At 42.2% G+C, this 23,478-nt stretch overlaps 1 protein-coding gene across 1 annotated transcript; it reads right to left on the bottom strand.

The window, feature by feature from the left end:
• Positions 1–9,111: 9,111 nt before the first annotated feature.
• On the bottom strand, positions 9,112–22,816 carry UBE2N (ubiquitin conjugating enzyme E2 N). The gene is made up of 4 exons (XM_075274499.1): positions 22,696–22,816; positions 14,629–14,875; positions 12,102–12,242; positions 9,112–9,818 (listed from the first exon to the last, which is right to left on the bottom strand). Exons 1-4 carry the CDS (start codon positions 22,723–22,725, stop codon positions 9,778–9,780), a joined length of 459 nt encoding a protein of 152 aa, XP_075130600.1. The 5' UTR covers positions 22,726–22,816; the 3' UTR covers positions 9,112–9,777.
• Between the last annotated feature and the right edge of the window lie 662 nt (positions 22,817–23,478).

Raw genomic sequence — 23,478 nt, 5'->3', positions numbered from 1 at the left:
GCCCCCCACACCTTCACAAAAGTAGTGGCCCCGGTCGTAGCCGCCCTGCGCCTCCAAGGGATCTTATTGTCCCATAACTAGACGAATGGCTCCTAAAAGCCCGGTCAAAGGAGGTGCTTGCCACACAGTTGGAATCCACTGTGGCTTTCCTAAATGAGCTGGGCTGGCTAATAAACTGGCAGAAGTCGGTAGTGGTTCCATCTACCCCGATTCAATTTCTGGGGTTTATCTTGGATTCTCTCAGCATGATGATCTCCCTGCCTCCTCCTTGGAAGGAGAAGATTGGTCAAGCGGCTCATCACCTATCCACAACCCGGAGGGTTACTATCAGGACCGCCATGAAGGTCCTAGGTCTCATGTCTGCAGCCATCAAGGCAGTTCTGTGGGCCCTATGGCACATGCGCCCCTTACAGTGCGAGATCCTGAGAGTCGGGAACCACAGTCCTTCGGGGCTACAGAAGCCTATCCAGTTATCCATCAGAACCCGTCGATCACTGGCTTGGTGGTCCCAGCTCAGAGACGGGAAATCCACGGTCCAAACATCCTGGACCCTGTTGACCACAGATGCCTCCCTCACAAGATGGGGAGTGCTTCTGGGGGAGACCCCGGTACGTGGGACCTGGAACCAGCTTAGAGAAGGCTCATTTGTCCAACTGGCGAGAGCTCACTGCGGTGCACCGTGTGCTTCTAATGTTTGCACCCCACCTGCAAGGGAAAGCTGTGAGAGTGAGAACAGACAACTTAACAGCAGTCCGATATATCAACAAACAAGGGGGGAACCAGATCCCCCTCGCTTCTGCAGGTGACAAATCTAATATTCTCCTGGTGGAGAGGAATCTTTCACAACTATCAGCGGTTCATATTCGAGGTGGGCTGAACATCCTTGCGGATCAGCTAAGCAGAGGCCTGGTGACGACAGGCGAATGGTCCCTAAATCCGGACATCTTTCATCATCTCACTGAGATGTGGGGTCTCCCCGAGGTGGACCTGATGGCCACCCAGTACAACGCCAAAGTGACGAGGTTTTGCTCCCTCTACCGGGAAGACAATCCTTTGGCGGTAGATGCCCTGTCAATACCTTGGAGGTTCAAACTGGCATATGTTTTTCCTCCTATTCTGATGATTCTGAAGGTATTGGCGAAACTCAGGCAGGACCAGACTTCGGCAATAGTGATCATGCCGTTCTGGCAAAAAAAAAAAGAAAAAAAAAAAAAGAAAAGGGCATGGTTTGCCCACCTCATCTTAATGAGTCAAGGGACCTACTGGAGGCTTCCTTAAGTCAAAACCTGGTAATTCTGAACCGACAGCTCTGCCAGGACCTGGACAGGTTCAACCTCATGGCCTGGAGGTTAACCGCATCGTATATGGAGATAGACGATTATCCCAGGCCGTTCTAAGAACGTTGGCCCATTCAAGAGCGGATTCAACTAACAGGAGTTACCAAAGGATCTCGTATAGGCAGCTTAATAACTCTGCTATCGAATCGGTCTTGGAGTTCCTACAGAGTGACCTGGATAAGGGGCTAACTCCAGCTACCCTGAAGGTTCATGTTTCAGCACTTTCCGCTCTTCTAGGGACCTGGTTATAACAAGAACCTCTATTAAAGTAATTCCTTAAAGGGGCCTCTAGGCTCCGCCCTTAGATGCAGCCCCCTGTCCCGCAATGGGACTTGGCTGCGGTTCTTCAGGGGCTTTGTTCTCCCCCCTTTGAACTCTTAACAGAAGTGGACTGGAGATATCTCTCCTACAAGGTAACCTCCTTGTTGGCAATTACCTCTGCCAAAAGGGTTGGAGAATTACAAGCTTTGGCTGCCTCGGAGCCATTCATTACCTTTTTCCCTGATAGGGTTCAACTTGGGTTCATCCAGGGATTTTGTCCTAAGGTCGCATATATTTGCGCATATATTTGGATTGTACAGCTTCCTTTCGAAGAACCTGCTCATCAATACCTACGGCCATAACAAAGGTGTTAAAGCCTCTAAAGCCACCCTGTCAAGATGGATCAGGGAGGCCATCGCTTGCTCTCTTCGCGCTCAAGACCTACCAGTACCGGAATTGGACCAACTTCCCGGTCAGAGAGACGCTCGCTCTCCTTAGAGCAGATATGTTCTGCTGCTTCCTGGAGTTTTCATCTGATGTTCGCCAGACACTGCAGATTGGACTGGCGCAGTTCAGAGGCCACAGCCTTCGGACACTGTCTTGGCATCTGCTTGCCAAGATCTCCCACCCTAGTTGGGATTTTACTTGCTAGATCCCCATCTTGTGCTGCTGTTTGGCGTAGGGGGAATGGAAGATTATAAAGATAATCTGTTTTCCCTTAGCCCAAACAGCAGCACAAGGCTCCCTCCCATTGTTTATGGTAATGTTTGTATTGTTATATTGCCTTTTATGCTTTTTGACTAACACAGGGGGGAGGAGGTTGCTCTGGCCTCTTATAGGGGGAAAAACTGTTAGCTAATTAAAAGTTCCACCTGTCCTAACAGCACACAGGGGCAGGAATACCCCCATCTTGTGCTGCTGTTTGGGCTAAGGGAAAACAGATTATCTTTATAATCTTCCATTCTTAAGGCTATTCCGATGTGGTACCTACAAAAAAATTGTGTCTGACTGTTAGGATCCCTTTAACAGGACAAGGATTTGACTTTTTGGCTGCCAGTCTGGGTATGCCCAGCTATGTCATAGACTTGTGCGCACTCCACTGGTGTCCATAGAAAGCAATAGGAACAGCAGAGCATGCTCTGTGAATAGCCCTGAAGAAGCAGAAAATATGCTTACAGATAAGACCCTCCCTGCTATCAATTTTAGGAGTCTTTTCCCTTGCTCAGCTACTCTAGTATGGTGGCACATCACAGGTTAGGCCTCCTTCACATGATCGTACTTTTGATCCACAATTGTCATCAAAGTACAGACACATGCATTTTTATGGGCCCCATACACACAGCCATAGATCTTGCAGCTGTGTAACCAGGCTGTAATGAAGAGCTGCAAAGTATGGGACAGGTCCTAAACCAATCTGTGTGTGATTTTCACTGACCCATACAATGAACATGGTGGTATGAAGTGGTTTATAGATGGGTAGGCTGTGAAGTACTAACACACACTATCTTTAACCACCATTGTATAGTAAAGCACCAAATTCTTTGGTGAACTCCAAGCCATGGGTATGTTAATTTCAGAAAATACAGTATGTTCATAAGGCTAAGGCCCCACAAGACGACCCGCAGCTATAAAGCGCTGTGGGAAAAACCGCGGTGCTTTAAACAAAAAGTTTACTGAGTTTTCCTCCGCAGACTTTCTGTTAGAGTCCATTGACACAGAGTTTTGTGGTGCTGATTCGGCCACAAAACTCGTGTAAAAAAGAAGAGCTGTAAAACTGAATCCAATTGAGTTCAATGGGTTCCGTCTTACGCGCGCTGCCCATTGAACTCAATGAGAGGCTTTTTTTTTAAATTTTTACCTATTGCGTTCAATGTGTTAACGCATGTACGCTTAACGTACTTAACACATTGAATGCAATAGGTAAAAAAGCCTCCCATTGAGTTCAATGGGCAGCGCGCGTAAGACTGAACCCATTGAACTCAATTGGATTCAGTTTTACAGCTCTTCTTTTTTTACACGAGTTCTGTGGCCGAATCAGCACCACAAAACTCTGTGACTGGACCCTTAGAATGATATCTATAGGGAAACCGCCGGTGTTTCTGTAGATATAATTGACATGCTGTGATTTCCAAAACCATGCCGGTTTTGGAAATCGCAGCATGTTCGCGCTTTGGTTTTTACCGCAAAGTGGGCATGGGATTTGCAAGAATCCCATCCACTTTGCAATTATTGTAAAACGCCATGATTTTTTCCGCGGGGTTTCCGACCCGTCGAGCCCCAGCCTAAGATGGCTTTAGCTAGGAATGACCAACCGAAATGAACTAAGGACTTATTTCTTGCTGGATCCACGTAAAGGGAGTCTATTTCCTGAACAGTCCCTATTGAAATATAAGTAGTCAGATATCCAAAGTTGTCTTTCTTTTTCCTCTTCGTGTTCTCGATCAGTGCTTCTGTTGTTCATATATTAGTTTTAATCCTCACCCAGGACAGCGCCTATGTGAGAAGAGACTGCCCATCTCAGAACAGGAATCCTGGAATACAAGTGACCTCGCCTCAGGTTGGTTTCAGTCTTTAACAGGAGACTTGCTTGCTCAGCCAGAAGATATCACATGGTGACTTTGGCTGAGACTCCCTTCAGGTGACCAAAGATTGCATTGTAGAGTTGCATAGTGACAACAAGGATGGCGCAACTGCAGTTTCTAGTCAACAACCGTGGCACCTTCAGAGTCACAATGCAACTCCATTCACTAAACAAAGAAGTCACAGGGCTCCAACTAGGCTTAAGGATATTTTCTAGCTGTATTTCTCCATGGAAACAAGAGCGTAATACCGTATTCATCTCCCTTTATTCACAGTTAATTCACTTAGAAAATTCTATAATTGAATGAGAGACATTCTAACTGTACGCCAACTGCTAAGTAAAATGCCGATTGCTTCCCCACCTTCCAGACTGTGGCCAGATGGGAATGTATTACACATTATACTGTCATTCCACTTGTGGCTATTGCTACCTATTATACCTACACATATTATAACATAACTTGTGATAAGGAGGAACACATAAAATACATGGAACATAAACAGGTAAAATATTGCCCTCCCTCTCTGCATCACCTGCTATAACTGCACATAAGTAATACATGTGAAAGGAACACTAAATATAGCTAATACACAAGATATACCCATCTGCCAGCAAGAAATTAGGAGATCAGGAGAAAATCAATGCTACCCTCCATTGTCGCTCCTCACCGCAGTGTACCCAATTTCACATGGTCATGTCAGAAAGTCATCCCTGACGTAACATTCAACTGAATAACCCCTTAAAGGTTTTTCTATGGCGTGTTGCAATAAAATGGCTGCTTTATGTGTACGTAATGTTTGGATTATTATTTAAGTACATAATGTATAACCTTCTATTAAAATGTTGAAATATGCAAAGCTATCATTTAGCAAATAGGTTTCGTGACCAGTTACACCTTCCTAGCCATAGCATGACATATAAACTGCAGTAAACACCCCCGGGAAGAAATGCAGGACTCGAAACACTTTCTTCCTTTTATTTGCAATGTTATCTTACATTGAGACATGCCATTATAGGAGAAGACCTATTAAACATTCTGAATGAGCCATTACAAAGTGTTACAATAAGTTAAAGAATGAACATACAGAAGTTTAGATGAGGAACGGTACAGTTAGAACTCCAAACCATTTCACAGGACACTCTATTGGATGAAACATGGTACTTTTCATGTCTGGTAAAAACATGAATGTAATGTGGTTTCTGAGCAGTCAGATGTCACACAAGATAGGAACTTGCATGCAGATAACCTATCAAACAAAAGCCAACTACTTCCTAGGTTATAAATCTACATTAATGTCTATTTACAAACTCTGTGCTGGGTATGTCTGGCTTATATCCAGCATTAAACATCACTTGGCAGGGTTTTGATACGTCTGGACAGGACATGTTTCCATTTCAGCGCATACTTAAATGGTTGCTTGTTAAGCAGGTCATTTTCAATGCGACGCCATGTTACCCCTACTGCAGCAACACGTATTGATTCATTACAGCAATAAAGGTGACCCAAGGATTGCCGATTGTTGTAGATACCAAATGTTCAGTTCTATATGGAGAGCACCAAGGAAACAAGTATTAGGCATTAGCCTTTAGTAAATGGCGGAATAAAAGTAATGACGCAAATTTGCTCAAATGTATAAGAAACAGGTTGGTGGACATCAATGCTGGAAAGGTTTTTCTATGCCACTGCCAGTAATGTTTAGAAAACTGTAACCATACAATAAGTCTGGTGTGAAAATACACACGTCCTACCCACTGACTGCTAGTACATAGGGAATTTATGTTCTTACAGCCTGTAGAAGAGCAGATCATGAAAACCTTCAAAACTAATAGACATTCATTCTACAGGGCTGGGAAATATCGCTGACCATTACATGCAGAGCAAAATGAAAAAGAAAAAAAAAATCTTTTGCATATTCGGTTTGAGCATTATTTTTATTTTGGAGCAATTGACGCCTCTGTCTTTACAACCTCTATCTATTATACGAATGAAAACCTGGTGTATGTAAAATGAAAGGGAAACCAGGCTTGAGCCAGCCATAGTTACTTTCTATTTCTTTTCACAGTAGCATCCAGAGCGACATTATTAGCCAGAAAACAATTTATATCCCATATACAATGAGACTTAGATCTCAGAAATATTCTTTAATATGATAAAGATAAGGCATACCTAAACAAAGAAAACTCATACTTGTCTCCTTATAAATCTATAGTTCAAGTGAACGTAATAAGCAGGTCACATACTTTATTACAGAAAGGTGCCCATTTCTTTCATTATATTTTTCCTGATCTTGTTCTTATACAGACAGATCGGATTACAATGAAGTCTATGGATAGGGGAAATAGACATGAAAATCTAAGTAATTCACCTGCCCGTATAGCATTGTTGTAAAGTAAGCCACTGTATACTGTAGAGCAGTGTCCTTATCCCTGCCACTGGGATCTGTGCGCCTCTTCCTCAGTCTTAGGGTCCATTCACACAGAGGAAAATGGTGAGAAATTTGGTGTGGAATTTGAGTGCTGAAAAAAAAAAAAAGCGCCTTCCATTGACTTCCTTTTTCTGCTATTTTTCAGCGCTGAAATTCCTCACCATTTTCCACCATGTGAATGCACCCTTACAAGGACGACTTATTGCCTACTGCTTCAAGCTGATCATATCCATAGACAGGAGGGAGGAAATAATACAATATATTACAAAGTTTACTGTTATCATCTGCACTATTGATTTATGAAGTATCCGCTGGGCAGCCACTACAAGAAAGGTTTGGGGATGGCGACCTCATGTACAACAGTTCATTTTAAAATGAACTCCTGAAGCTCTACCTGCACTACCCTATCATAGAGATCACACCCACCCTATAATCCAGGTAAGGTTCTTGCTCCTTTATGATGTCTCAGTTGATTGTGAACATGTTGGGGGTAATAATGTAAAGGTTTTTAGTAGAAAGATTAAGCTTATAGTAGGAAAGGGCTGACTAGATTAGCTCCAAGCAAGGGAACCAACCATTGTACATGTGGCGCGCTGCAAAATATGTATTTAAAGGGGACCGGTCACACAGTGTCTGATCTAGAGGCAGCAAGTTATAAAGAAGGAGAAGCGGAGCAAACTTGAGTTTTCTTGGAAATGATTCAGTATTAACTAGTATTTTATTCATTTAGATTTACGCTTAGGGGTCCAGTGGGTGGTCCTACATTGTGATTGACAGCTTTCTCTGGACAGACGTCCATCCACAGATAACTGTCTATCACTAACCTAAGCACAGAAGGAGAAGGCATTTCATGAACCACGTTATACTTCTATAACCATTGTAAAACAAGCGGCCTGCAGATCAAACACCAAGTATAACATGTTCACTTTACTATTCCATGAAGATCCTGTACCATCAATGCTTCTCAAGCATACAATGGATAAAGATGGCCGATTCTGGAGAATTTCCGGCACTTAGACAGGCTCTCTAACATTTTTACTAGAAAGGATGCTTGTAATTTGTATACACAGATGTCGGATTACAGAGCTGTATACCTGTGTTCCGATTATATGACATGGACTGAACTTTATCCACCGAGAGTAACAATAAAAGACTAGAAAAGCAGAAACAACCGAAACAGAAAGGATATTGGAAACTTGTCTAATTCCTCATTACACAGGTAATATTTATTTTATGAAATGGTAAAACCTTTATCAAGATAAACTCATGTCTAGGAAGGGGGATGTGAGATGTGACTGCTGGATAAGTACGTACACAGGCACCCACTATACAGCTTATGTATGACAGATTGGGGCTGGGGGCTTAAGAGATGTGATGTGTGCCCTATATGGAAGTGTGTCACTGGTTACATAAACATTTCTCTTGTGTAATAGTTGTAGTCAAGCGCATAAAACCTATTTCCATTTGAGTCTTCCATTAGACGTAATTGTCAGGAGGATTTCTCAGTGTATGTCACTGTGTAGGTGAATGGATTTCATTAAAAAAATAAACCAAAATGCTGTTTTTTTGCTTTTTTTTAAAAAAAAAAAAAAAAGCCTCTGCATGGAAAAAGGTTGGTGGACTTTGCTTATACAGAACATCTATACATTCGCTCGGCTTTCGTCATATATTCGGTGTATGCAACAGCAGCTCTCCTGGTGAATACTCCAAATATGTTCATAAAGCACAATGTGAACAAAGCCTACCTGATCTCTTTCAGCAAATTACAAAAAAAATGAATGGCCACGCATGTGAAACCGGTCACTTCATTCCAACGGGGGTATTTATCATCGGGAGGAGTCTCTGCATTAGGACCCCCCCCCCCCCCACCCTTATCAGACTAGTGGGATAGGGGACAACAAAGTAATCACATCTTTAATTAAGATTCGAAGCACAGCTAAAAAATAAGCATAAACTCTTAAAGGAAAAGGACACCACAATCTCAGATTTTTCTTTTTTTTTTATAATGTACAGTGGAAACATAGCTATAGTATGGGAAAAATGGAATCTGTATTTTTCAAATATATGAAAAACCAAAAGCTTTATAGATTAACACAGTAACCAAAAATCTTATGTCACGACTGTAACAATCCAAGAGACCAAAAGAAGTTTATGTTTGGAACAACTCACTACTGGTTTGGGGTATTTGTAAATATGCATTTGCGGTTATGTCTGGGATTGGGGAGTCCCATTTCTCCGGTACTAAGGGTGCTGATGTTGCTATATCACCACATGAACAGGTCTTTCTTGCCCCATTGTTCTGGTAACAGATAGCATTGGGTTATAAAATTCACATTTTTTAATAGCAGCGGACTCGAGGACCATTCTGCAGGTATGATGCTTCCTATATAACATCCTACTAGTCATCCTGACACACTTGTGGGAGGGAAAAGACTTTTCTTTTTTTTTTTTTGTCAATTTTATAAGCATTACAGAAAAATGAAGAAAAACTGTACAAAGGCAATAGTAGAACAACAAAAAAAATATTTTACTAAAACATAAGATATACAGATTTTCAAGACAAGCCATACAAAATGGTCGCAAGCTTTGGAAGGTTTAAACACTCAAAAGAAAGGAGGTTAGTGAAGGTCGGGCCGAATTCATAATGGCCTCCTGATTTTGCCATTGTTTCTTCAAATCAAGCTTGTCCACCTACTCTGTCTACAATAGCAGGCTACATCAGGCAAATACACTAGGTTCAGGTTAGCTGCATTCAAAGAACAAAACTAGGAGAGCAATAAAAAGGAGGTGCCCAGTAGTTAAAAGGGGGTGGAAGAAAAAACAAATCAAGATGCAACTAACCTAGAACATCTCCATTTAAAGGGCCTAAACTGAACTCACAATGCCAAAATGGAGAGATACAGAGGTAACGCCACCTCTTCTGAACATGCTAATGAGAATCTACAGCCTCTGCTCATGCGGTACAACAGTGAATTAGGACAAGACATGAGATTTGCTACTGTGCATTTAATCACCAAAGACTGACCATGTCTGGGCTTTTTTTTTTTTTATTCTGTATTTTTTTTTTTTTTTTTAATTTTTTTAAGACTGTGTCCATTAAATGCAAACAAAAAAAGGAAGAAATCTTGGCAGAACAGAAGATTTGATGCACACTTGGGAGATCAAGAAGAATTTAAACATTATTCATGGCGTATAGCCTAGTCCACGCTCTGGCTGCAAGGAACAAAAGGGAAAATAAATGAACAAATTAGCAATTTTACGTAGTCGGCATGTTACATCATCATATAACAGGTGGGGTGACAGGTGGTGAGAAAACATTACATTGGATTGTGGCATGTAACAAATAGGTACATTCACAGGTCATCCAGTGCAAAATCAATAGGTCTTACACGTGAATTTTGATCATGGCTTGCTGCGTGTTGGGTGAAATCTGCAGCAATTCAGTATCAAGATTCATATTAAAGGCACACAGATTTTGTGGACAGTGTAAAATTATGTCACATGTAAATGCAGACTAGTTTGTCAATGAGACTGGAGGAATCTGACCAATCATATGCACCATTGTGTTAAAAAAAAAATAACTCTTTAAAGGCCAGATTCACATGACCAAGTCACGTTGAAGAAATACTGTCCTATATCCGAGAGAGTTATAAGGCAGTGAGCAACTGAATACCTGAAACACTACTGTACTGAACAGACAACTTTATGTCAGGTCGGAACAACAGCAAATCAGCCATTTGGCAGCCCAATACATCATAACTCACTGTGATGCCGAGTTCAATCTGAGAAATATGGCCCATACAAGGATATTTTTCCTCAGACAAGATTCTGGTGTGTGAATCCGAATAGCATAGAATATATCATTCTAAAACGACTTGCGTAAACTAACAGAGAAAGCATTATGCTGAGAAGTGTGTTTTTGCAACAATTTGTGCCTCACTGGTTTCTGGCAACCATACTAGAAAAAGTTTTGGGTCGAAAGTTGCATTATCATTTTGGAACGCATACCGTATACTGTAAGGTACAAATCAACTTTAAAGGTTACTTGACTTATAGCACAAGTGACAGAAGTGCTGAAGGTTACATAAAGTTACAAAAAAAAAAACCCCCACGTGTGTGACCTCAGCACTTTTGTATAGATAGACAGCACGCAACTGAGGCCATTCGGTCCATGCTGTAAATTTACACAATGATGAAGAGCCCTCAAGGACTGGAGACAATACTGGAACAGGGAACACAAAGGGGTTTTTTTTCTCTCCTTTATACAATGTTTAGTCTTTGCCATTTGTTTCAATGCCTTCAGCATTGTTTGTTCCACCCCAATGTTTTTTCTTACTAAGGGCGGGTTCACATCTGCACCCCAGTCTCCGCTTTCAGGTTTCCATCTTCTGCAGACAGGAGACAGAAACCCAGCAAAAAGTGTCCGCCCGTAAGCGTTTTGTGGTCTCCATGGCAAATTTTTTTTTTTTTTTTTTTTTAATCAGACACAAAGTCCTGCATGTCCGACTTTGTGTCCGGTTAAAAAAAAAAAAAAAAAAAGTTTTGCCGGAGACCACAAAATGCTCACAGGCGGACACTTTGCAAATGAATGGGTTTGAAAAGAGACTGCTGGTTTCTGCGTCCTGTCCAGTTTCTCAGGCAGAAGACGGAATCCTGAAAGCGGAGACCGAGGCGCCCGCCCTTACTGAATAATACATCAATTATTACTTTTTGTTTATAATCTTATTGCCACTTGGAATATACTATTGCTTTTAACCTTTGTTAAAAAATTTATTAATTAAATTCTAATTTGTGGGTTGTTTTTTTTTCCAATATTCACTATATGATTGCATGCACATACCAGTTTTTGTTTTTTTTTAATTTTATTAAAAACTATTTTTACAGAAACTAAAGTTTGGGTTTTTTTGTCTTTTTTTTTTTTAATTCAATAGGGAATTTTTACTTGTGACATTCTCTATTAACTCTATTAACATTACAAAAGTTTTATATTCTATATGTTCTTTCCATCGCAGATTCTGTGAAGAAGCACAGATGAAAGTCACACATGCAGGACTTTTTTTTTTGGTCTGGCAAAACAACAGACATAACAGCTATCCCATCAGGATTAGTTTGTGTTCATCACATGATGGAGTAGTCTGTGTTGGGATTTGTTTGCTTTCCTACAATGGAGTGGCATCTACATATGACATGGGAGCCTTACTTACTTTTAAAGTGGATGTCCAGGATATACAATTTTCTACAGGCAAGTAATGCTTTAACTTACTATTATTTTTCAATCAAGTCACGTAGGCTGCACATTTGTGATCAGCAAAGCAAACAAATACTGGGGGCGCATTGGAACAGCAATAGTTTAAAAGGGGACTTGTAACTACTGCCTTTGTAACCACTGAAGTATATCACCTGACGTGAAAAAGAATAGCTAATATTGTGTACTGTGTACAATATAAACCTTTCATAACTAGGTGTACAAGTAACATCTATAATAAACAACAATACCTGTTTCTATGGCTTGGGCTTCACTTGTCTTCCACTGCTCGGCTACATCATTTGCTAATGGATCATCTGGGTTGGGTGCGCTTAACAAAGCCTGAATTGATAGAAGCACTGTACGGATCTGCAGAGCTGGAGACCATTTATCTGCATAGAGGAGGTGAAAAGGGCATCAGCACTGTTCTCTATCACCGAAGCAAAACCTGTTCTCTAAACACGTGCAAATTCAACGTGTCAAAAACTTTAAACCTTGTTTTTACAGCAAAAAATAGAAAGAAAAACCTTGACATTCAATAAAAACAACAAATGACTGTTACCAGCAGTCAACCAGGGTTAATGTATATGTTGTTCAATGTTTAATATTTCTTGTTGCTGAAAAACCCGAACATGCCTACCAACCAATGTAAGGAACTCTAAAGGAAAACGTCTTGTCTTATATATCACTAGTGTTGAGCGAGTAGTATTCAACAGAATACCTCACCAGCATAGAAATGCGTGTAATCGGCCGAACACCAAGGGGTTAAACGCTTCGAATATTCGATGCGTTTAACCCCTTGGTGTTCGGTCGATTACATGTATTCCTATGCCGGCGAGGTATTTGATCAATACTGCCATCTACTATTGCATATATGGCTGCAATTGGCCAGACTGTGAAGTTGGAGTCATAAGAATTAATTTGCTGGCTTTTTCATAAAGTAGAAGAGCTTTGCAATTTCTGTCTGTCCATTGCTATTAGCTATTTAAGTTAGACTGTAAAAATAGGAGTTTATGAAAAATTGGAGGTTTGGCCTACTGACTGCACAGGTTGAATGGTTAAATTACTCTAGTTGATGGATTTTGCCTTCATGGAAATAAAACTGAAATAAGGTATGGGTCACTCACTGGTATAGGCAAGCATGAAACAGACGTCACAGCGCCTTCCCTGGGCCTCAGCATATTATACCCCAGAGTATAATATGCGGAGGCCCAGGCAAGGTGACAAACAAAATAAACAGTGTTACTCACTAGAGATGAGAGAGTACTATTCAAAACTTCCGTTTCGAATAGCATGCTCCCATAGGAATGAATGGACACATCCGGCACGCAGGGGGTTAAGCGGCCGCTTCCATTCATTCCTATGGGTGTGTGCTATTCGAAACGGGAGTTTCGAATAGTACTCGCTCATCTCTATTACTCACCTTTCCTTGGCTCCGATGCAGGTCTTCCAGCCTCTTCTGGTCTTAAAGAAGTCATACAAAATGATGCCGACATTACCCATATGTTGTTATGCTTGCTCTGACTTCATTCATGACGTCTCTAAGATATGAAAATACATGAAGACAGGCACCAAAGCCTGAAGAGGTAACACTGTTTATTATGTTTAATCACTTCCCCAAGGCCTCCAGAGATCCCAGAGTATAATAATCGTTCATGGGTGGCGAACGCCCCAAAATTTCAGGTTTGGAGGGGCAACTATAGGGCATTATAGTTAATGTGTGTAGGCGTCACTATGAGACATTATACTGTGTGAGGGCCAATCTGGGACATTATTCTTAAAGAGGAGTAACAGCTGTCCCCAGTGTCTGACATGGCAGCCTGATCGGTCGTGCACCGTGCCTCATTTTCCCTGCACCCCATGTTACAGATGAGGCCAATTAGGCGATCGCTGGTGAAGTACCAGTGAGGTCACCAGTCCTTCTTCAGAGACCAATGAAGCTGTTGACTGGCCTCAGCGATCACATGGGGTGCATAGGTTCCGAGGAGTGAAGTATGGAACAGACACCAGCGCACCAGGTACTTTGTTGTTGTTTTTTTTTTTTCTTTGCTCCAAATCTTGAGGGCCTCTAGATTGAGGAGTCAGTGGACTGTGAGAATGATGGCGGCGGTGGCTGTGTAAGTTACAGTTTCAGTCTGAAAAAGACTGCTGCCTCTCCCTCCATGTAAAGAAATCCTGTGCAAAATTACTTTACACAGGACTGCTTTACAAGGAAGAGCTACTTGTGCTGGCCCTGCCTACTTGTATTGACTCCAACCACTGAGCCTGCCTATAAAATAGGGCCACATTTACATTTTTTTTTAAATAACTTTCGGGTCCCCATCTGCCCCCGATTCATATTTCATTATCTAATTAATGGGGGCTAAAATCAAAATGTCCATCAACACAACAACGTGAATTTTATAACCTTTACTTTCCTAGGTCTCCTTGTCTAACTGTGCCAAGTACAGTACAAAGTGCTGAAGAGTGGTCATCTGTAAGCAAAGCTCCATCCTTGAGGTGCCTTTCCAATATATAAGGCAAATTACAGAAATGCCTGCATTCTTCCCTTTAGACGGGTTTGCTGTCAGGCTTCCCAGAATGATTCACGTGAAAATTGTACAGTCAGCAGCATTATTGTTGCCAGCATAAATACCAGAACCTCATCAATTCCCATTGGATCCATCACAGAGGTCACATTATGCACACAAGTTACAATTCTAGTGTCAACAGTCTCTATATTCGTTTAAGAAAAAAAAATTACCTTCAGATCTTTATATGGGTAATTAGGAGCCTTACCTTTCAAGATATCTAAACATATCCTTCCCAGCTTGTCTACATTGGGGTGATAGATTTTGGTCATGAAGCGTACTTTAGGAGCTGCCATTGGATACTCTTCAGGAAGGAATAATTCAAGTTTAAATGTCCCTCCTTCAAAGGGTGAATCTTGTGGACCCGCAATTACAACATGGAAGTATCGTGCATTGCAGTCATCGGGCTCAGCTTTTATCCCAGGAACAGGCTCTGCCATTAAGCGCTGAGTTTCCTACAATGTAGAACACATTTATTAGGGTTAGAAGAAGAAAAGCCAAATTGTTCACTGAACTGTTAAAACACTGAAGAAAATATCTACACACAATGGGGGAAATCTCCTGCTACCTGCCCACACGTAACCTCAGATCCTCCAATGACCTCCTACTCTGCTCCACCCTCATCCGCTCCTCACACAACCGTCTCCAAAAATTTCTCCTGTGCGTTCCCCATACTCTGGAACTCCTTACCAATAAACATAAGACTGACCCCCACAACCACAGGCTTCAAGAAGGCCCTGATCACTCACCTATTCAGGAAGGCCTACAACCTCCAATAACACTATCACCGCACCACCATCTGCACAGTCTTCTCCTCTCTGGAGTTTTTATACGGATGACCTGTCTATAGGCTAGGTCACCAGTATGTGGTCAGTGGGGTCTGACACCCAGACCCTGTACATATCAGTTGTTCTGGCAGGCTCCAGGAAATTGCAGCTGTGGACAAAGAGTAAGTGCAGGCTGCTCCTATTCAAGTAACAGGAGAGGCGGTGCAATTTCTCAGAACCTCACCTCCTTAACTGCTGTAAATTGCAGTGCCTGGAGACTGTCAGATCCTGTCCTGGTCTGGATGTCGGACCCCCACAGATCAAATATTGATGACCTATCCTGTGTATAAGACATCAGTATGAAACCCTCTATTTGGGGATGAAAAACGCCTTAAATATATTGCACCTTCACATCCCGGAGCATGCAGACAATTACCCATCTACATCATGTGAGATCAAACTTCAGAGACGAATGGTCATGCTGAAGGTTACTCATATTTCGAATGGTATTTCAGCCTCTATGAACTGATCTTGTGAGAGCAGTTTGAGAGCAGATGCACATGCAGAATTTTTTTTTTGTTATGCTTTGAAACAGAGTATGAAACAAATCTCCAACCAGACGCCGTATTTTCCTACCCTGCTACAGCAAACTGACATCAGAGCATTTACTTGGGAGCCAAAAGTAGAAAGCTGTTGGAAAGAGTCCCTGCTGCAGACAAGACGACTGCAGCGCTGAGACCAGGACAGAGCCACCCTACACTATCTCCTGTACATAAGTACAATGACAGACACTGGCTGAAGGAGCACACTACAAGCTGATACTCCTGCACTGATGTATAGGTTTACAAAGAGATTTTTGTCGGATGGATCTGAGTAGAACAGAATAATTGACTACACTATTGTATACATCAAAAATGTATACTAATTTATAACAGACTGTCATAACAGATATCATCGAACGCTATTCCACACTATGTACAGTGCGAGAAGTAAATGGCTCAGTGCCCTGTACAGTGACCAGGCCATGCTATTACAAGCCCGGTCACTGCACAGACCCATCTGCTTCTTGCTCCGTACACTGCTCAGAAAACAGCTGATCAGTGCTGGGGCAACTGCCGGCTGCCAAAAATCTTATATTAATGATTTAACCAACGGGTAGGCCATTAATACAATGCCTTGCATAACCCCCTGCTGCTAACTGCGGTAAATCCCTGGTTTTCTGTACTTTCCTTTGGAGCGGTGGGTTGGACACATAAGGAGTCTGTGCACCCAAGAAGGCGAGATGCATACATTTTTTTTTTCCGTTTAATTGTATTCTATATTGTAACAGTTTTCTACTCTACAGGTACCATCTTTAATTCTTGGTTTTCCAAGTTAGTGTGAGCGTAAGATTCTGCTCTCTAAACCCGACCATATGAAAAATTTATTTCTCTCTCGTCAGATTCTTAGTATCATATGCAGTTAATTTTAAGCGTATGACCACCACAAACATCAGACTCTGGGCTGATTTTACCAAATGTAGCTGACTGTGCCAAAGGTCTTGCATATACAGAGATATACTGACCAGTACTGATGTGACTAAAAGCATTAGAGGAGGAAAAGAAAACTTACCACTAGCTGCAGAAGCATTCGTACCAGGTCAACCCCACCAGTCTCAAGAACAGTGGTCTGGTTCTCCCATCCTGGTGGGGCAGAAGGTTGCTTGCTCAGCATGCCTCTCCATTAAGATGGGAGAACCAGGCCCTTGTTCTTGGGATTGGTGGGGGTTCCTGCAGTTGAACCCCCACCAATCATGACATTGCCCCTATCCTATCGATAGGGGTTAATGTCAAAACTTGGTACAACCCCTTTAACACTAACATACAAGCATTGAAAGCATAGAGTAGTATTTGAAATACTGTTATGACGTGGTTGGTTTCTTACATGACGCTTTATGTAGAAGATACCACACAGACGCAATTCTAATTTACCCCCAAAGCTGCTAACAATAAAATACAATAAAAAGAAAAAGTGAAAAAAATGCCAATTTCAAAAAGTTAAATATTAGTTTTAATTTTTTAGAGCCCCCTTTGAAAGAGGAAGACACACACTCACAGGCTGCTATGGCAAATGCACTACTTTTCCTTTGCACCAGTTGCTAGAAATCTTTCCTATTATATAATAAAACACTCAAAGAGGATTGTGCTCAAATTTGGGCACATGCTGCAAGTGCAAAAGGGGAGATCATGTATGGTAAATGACGCACATCATTTGTGAGACACTTCTACTTATCAAAAAGCATGTCAAACATTCAAGAGCCCCCAAGGAGTAGGATACTTTCCGAAAGGAAAGCTTGGCTTGCTTCCTGGACATTATACGTGACCTCAATAAGCAAGATAATGCAGACTAAGCCCATACTTATCCTACTGTCACCCACTCTGCAAGATTTCAAGAACGGGGTCTTCTCCGACACCAACATCTCTACAATGGACATTTTACAAGTGTCACCTGATCTCTCCGTGCATGCTTAGGCTATCTCAATAGAGGGTGGCAAAATGTTTATGACAGGTTTGAAGAAACAAAACTGGGAATAAGATATTGAAACAGGTAAATGCAATATACAGAATAAAAGCATCCATAATTGACAATGTGTGTGACTGGTCCACGTGTACATTAGACATACAGGCCTATATAACCTCATTGTAAGGAACTCATCACAGACACAAGGTGGATAAAACCTTACTTATATTTCAACCATGTAATGGGATCCTCACCAGTTACCATCTGTTCTCTGCTCCCAAGTGCCAGAGTACAGTCTGGAAACTGTTTAATCTTTTACGCCACGTGTACAGCAAGCCCTTCACGAGACAATATGAAAGGTGCCCACAGGTGCCGCTACCACCCAAATCCCAGCTAGATTTTAGTTCCCAGATATGAGATATGTTGTGTGTACAAATACATTATCCTCTTTAGGAGTAGATTTTTTTTTTTTTTTTTTGTTAAATCGCTCATTCAAGGCCCTAACTTTTTTTTATTATCCCGTCAAAACAGCCATATGAAGGCTTCCTTTTGTGGGAAGGAGTTGCATCTTGTAAGGCACATTTTTGGAATACAACTTGTACTATAAGGAATCGATACAGACAGTATAATGGAAGACTGTATAAATTCATTATACAAGTTAACTGGACAATCCCTGAACAAATAATAGCACTTTAGGTTCCTTACAGATGTAGCTCAGCCAATGACAGGCTGCAGATATGACTCACTGCGGAGTGACAGACTGAGCACTCACATCTCCACAATAAAGGGAGTTTGTACCCAGAACCAAACATACTAGGGTCATAGGTTAGGATCACCTGAAACAGAGATTCCCTCTAGTGAATCTTTGCCTTCACTGCTGAGATATTACCTTTTTTTGTCAATAAGCTCTTTTAAGCAAAAAGGGTGTAGATGATGATTCAAAAAGGTGGGCAGCAATGCCCTGTTGTGCCAAGAGCTTCTATGCAGAATGACAAAATATATCGGCAATGGATTCAATGATTAACATGTAGAAAAGTCTGCTTGATTCAGGTGACCTTAGTAAAGGGTACCGTACCTAACCCTTCAACAAACCATGCATATATCAATAGCACATTGTGTGTACATGAGAAACAACACTATGTGTGGCCATAATAAGACTGGCATATTGCATTTTCTAGCAGCTTTTCCCTCTGCAGTTTGTATCTCTAATCTCTCTAGAACATTCTCTGCCTGTCCGTATCTACTTTCTCAGTTCCTGCCCCCCCTTCCATAGACCTCTATGTAAGGCTAATTGTGGCCCCATTCATTTAATGAGCTGTGGAGAGAATAATAAGAATAGGATCTGTCCTGAGTTTTGAGGACACAGTCAGTCAGTGAAAAACCTAGCTAGCACTCTGACCTAGACCACAGTCATGTGCAAGGGGCCTAAACATGGAATATGACACCTTTATGAGCTTCAGTCTCATCCTGATAACAAGGAAGGTTTAGGCGAGAATGATTGTCAGGTTTTTTTGGAGGGGGGGCTGGTTAGTGGAAAAAGAAGTATTTTGCATCTGCTAAGCTATATTACAAAGTTTCTTATATTTGCTTGTACAATAGATTGATCTGAAGTTTACTAATAGAAGGGACTGGAAAACCCCTTCAGGCCAGGGCCCACATTGCAAAAACGCTGCGTTTTGTCTGCGGTGGAAATACTGCGGCAAAAAAAAGCTACATTTTACATTACCTTCAAAGTGGATAGGATTTTGGCTAAATCTCATCCACACATTGCAGAAAAAAAATCTGCATTGGAAAAGCTAGTTTTAAAAAAACACCCATGTGTTTGTGGTGTCTTCACGCCGGCTGTACACTGCTGGCACCTACCGTAGCTGTAACTGTTGCTTCTTGATCACTTCCACTAGGTAATGCAGTGAAAGCAGATTATCTGAATTGTTGGCGCTCTGCTCTGAGCTCACAGCTCTTGGGCTATTCTTTGAAGCCAATCCCGTCTGTCTAATGTAATAATCGGCTGATCAGGCTGACTGCCATCGCTGCACATAGACCTGCACTATTCACCCTGATGATCAGGCAGCAACTTTCTAATCCTATGTCACACAGCAGAAGGGTCACAGAAGTCATGAAATAAGGAAACCCATGTATAAATACCTGCATGCAAGGATTTCCAGAATGTTCTATTACTTCATTTCTCTTGTTTCTCTTCCCTAAAATGCACTTAACATTGCTTCCTCATTGGTATGCAAGCTACTGTATACAGTATAAATCCTCTACTAGCATTCAGGCCCTCATGAACATAGCAATGCTGTGTACATGACCCCATATAGTGCCTGAGCGAGACAGTATGCCTCCATATTATGGACCTATAAGCTACATACTGATGTCAAGACATTGTATTGTATGCTTTATATTTATCTGCAATACTGCTTTGTGTAAGAGGACTTAGATTCACATCAGTTTTTCACATCCATTTAACAGACCTTTAAATGATGCAAAAATAGATGGCCTTCCATATCGATAGAGATCAATGTCCATCAATGTTCCATTTAGATAGAGATCTGTTTTAATTGAAGGACACAAAACATAGTAGAACATACCTGTGCTTCCTAAAAGGATTAAAAACAAAACAAAACAAAAACCATGACGTGAACACATCCGTACGCCGTTTGCACACAACTGTGTGCTAACCAGTTGCCAAGAATGAACGGTACGGGCGGCTTCATAGGTTACTGGGCCGATTCTTAGAAGACAGAACCTATTACTAGTTTCAAAGACTTGTATGTTAGAACTGCAAAATTTGACATGTCCTGGAATGAAACCGGTACCTATATACAACTTTGAGGGCTTAGGTAGATGAAAATATTGTCTGCAAGATGTAGTGTACAATTTAGAAACGCCCTTACCTCATTATATGACAATGTTACAATCTCCTGACAACCTTATTCTCACTGGTGGTTTAGTTTTACATAGTTAGAGCCTTAAGCACAATGACGTAGCAGCGATCTGTAATAAAGTTTATGCAAAGGTCCTATATGGTACCTCTATATGGAGTCTAAAGATGTGAAGGGGTTGCTTAAAGCATGAAGCTTTACTAAGGATCTGCAACATACAAAACCATCTCCACAGCAGACAGTAAGATTCTATCACACTGTCCGAGTGCCAGCATAATATTATCAGCCAGTATCGGCTGATGCTCATTCGCCTATTACACATGTCGACGCAAAAGACACAGAACAGGAAAGTTAGTTTGCTAGCTGACTGGTCACACTATAAGTATTCATTCCCAATAATTTGCCCATCCCTGAGAGTTTTTTTAAACACACATTTCTTAACCATGACACGTAAGGCACTTGATATGGAAATAGTTTGAACTTGTGTGGATCCAAATACATCTGCCAGTCTTCACTGACCCTAACTGGACTCAACTCATATTACATTTATGAGAAACATTAAATATAACTTGGCCATAGACATTAACTGGCCGACCATTTAGTGTGTATGTAGCCCATATGGCAAATGTCAGGGGAGATCAGGATTGAGCAGCTGAAATCCAACTTGTTTCTAGGTAGAAAAGCCACTGCCTTATTAGTATACTGACAGCTTTCTCCCCTATCAAGCAAGATAGGGGAGCATTCAGCTGATCTGCCATCTCATGTGTATGGTCAGCTCAGGGTGATGATTGAAGCGCTTGTAAATGGATTTTTTTTTTTTCATGCTCTTCCTAGAGGTCCTGGGTTGGTTCAGACACATGATTAGAACCAGAACCTGTCCCGGGTCACTCCACCTCCTCTCCCATTTTTTCAGGTAGCCACCTGTGCTATGGGGGCTGGCATACAGTACAGCCAGTCCCCCATAATGCACATAACTACCTGTAAAGACAGAAAAGGAGAGAGGTTGCAGAGCAACCTGGTTCTGAATAGATGTCCCCGGGTTGGAGTCAGCCCTGTACACCCAGGTCCAGCTTGGGGGAAAAAAAAATCCTGGAGATGGTGACTAACAACTATAGTGGCTCTCCATTTTGGCCTATAGTGTGTTTGTTAGTTTTTGATCAGGGTTCTGAAATACAAGTGGCCACATAACGCAACCACATCCATGAGTCTGATCAGCCTACCCATGATGATTAATGAACGTGCTGCTAATATTAGTAACCTATCGGCCTGTACATTGTCATCACTGACCATACTGCTAGGATTTTCTGTATAATTATTACGCAGGCTATGAGCTAATGACTCAGTATGTAGAAGACTCTTCAGACATGCCAGTGTGGTGTAAGTTTTTCATAGCATCCACATGACACATATGTAGTCCCATTCACACAATAGCTCTGCCGCTCTCTGCAGTATCACCACCACTGACCAGGAACCTAGCTGTAGTGAAATGGAAAGAGAAACCTGTCTCTGCTGCCCACAGCCGCCAATCACAGCACAGCTTTCATGTTCCAAAAGCAGAAATAAGGTGAAAGCCACGCTGTGATTGGTTGCTATGGGAAACAATCTCCCCAATGGTGTATATTTACTGTAATGTTGCCTGTTATCAGCCATTTCAGGGTGGCTGCCATGTTGGAGAGATTCCACACAGGAGGTCCCGTTACTTTATGACATCTCGCTGTATATCAGCAGCTCTGCTCACACTGCAGCTATCCCGCCTCCACAACAGGGCCGGTAGCCGTGGCTGATGCGCCAGCAGTAGTGTGTGCACCGCGCCGCTGCTGGAGGGCGGGCTGCCCTGGCGGCTGTGGGTGTGGCCCTCACAAGCCATTCAATGAGTACGGAGTCCCTGAGTACCGGCCACAGACACCCCACTACATGCTGATACAGCAGAGGAGCCCGGGCTGATAATGCACAGAGGACACCGGCCATTCATGCACTGACTCCTGGCGCCACACTGACCAGGCCGCTCCACCACCCGGCGGCTGCCATATTGGAGAGGAGCGGGGAGCGGACCACTCCCGGGCTGACTTCCCCCAGCGGCATGGCTAGCCACAGTTATAAGGCCGGATGGGTGAGCTGCGTTACCTTAACGATCCTGCGGGGTAACCCGGTCATCCTGTCTTATAGTGAGTTCAGCCTCGTCTGTCTCTGCGTGCCGCCGGATCCTCCTGTCACGCACAAGTGAAAATGTGACGTTCGTTTCCGAGAACGTCATGACGGCACCCAGGAGGCTCCTGGGAAATGTAGTTGCGGGGGCTGTGTGCTGCCCAGTTACTGATGACGTCAGTAGTTGTAGTTCTAAAGCATGTATCCTATGCATCTTTACTGCAGTGACCCTCCTGACGTCAGCAGCGCGAGGGAAGCCTTCTACAAACACAATTGTTTTTGCAGTGGGTAGAAACAGGAGTTCTTGGAGGATATGGGAGAACATACAGGGGCAGATAAACTAATAAATATACACTAGAATTCTGGCATCATTTCCACTATAAAAAAAAACTGGAGACGCCCTACACCTTATTTTGGCTTTATTCAGATCACGTTTTTTTTTTACATGCAAACGGATAGCCAAATATTTATGCAAGGTTCACACTTGCGCCTGGTATCCATATAAACAGATTGGTCAAAAAATTTATTCAAACGGTTACACAGCACCTACCATAGTCCGCATTTTTTAACGGGTTACTCAATAGATGTTTGTAAAAACAAACAACTGTCCATCTGTGTCAGTGGCATAACTAGGAATAGCGGGGCCCCGTGGCGAACTTTTGACATGCCCCCCCAACCTACACCAAAGACCTCGACCGACCCCTCCTACACATTCCTGCGCGCTCTATTATGCCCCATAGTGGCCCCTGCACACAATATTAT

The sequence above is a fragment of the Leptodactylus fuscus genome, chromosome 5 (assembly GCF_031893055.1).
Source record: "Leptodactylus fuscus isolate aLepFus1 chromosome 5, aLepFus1.hap2, whole genome shotgun sequence".
Classification (NCBI taxonomy): Eukaryota; Metazoa; Chordata; class Amphibia; order Anura; family Leptodactylidae; genus Leptodactylus; species Leptodactylus fuscus.
Note: the sequence above shows the minus strand (reverse complement) of the source record. Positions and strands in the feature narration are given on the sequence as shown.

Bases quoted from the DNA above. Each gene is read 5' to 3' on its own strand.
- UBE2N (XM_075274499.1), bottom strand. From the start codon at position 22,725: ATGACCGGGTTACCCCGCAGGATCGTTAAG. The intron at 14,876-22,695 runs GTAACGCAGCTC...TCTACATTGTAG, and splicing joins TACCCCGCAGGATCGTTAAG to GAAACTCAGCGCTTAATGGC. The intron at 9,819-12,101 runs GTATTGTTGTTT...TGTTCCTTGCAG, and splicing joins AGCCCAAGCCATAGAAACAG to CCAGAGCGTGGACTAGGCTA.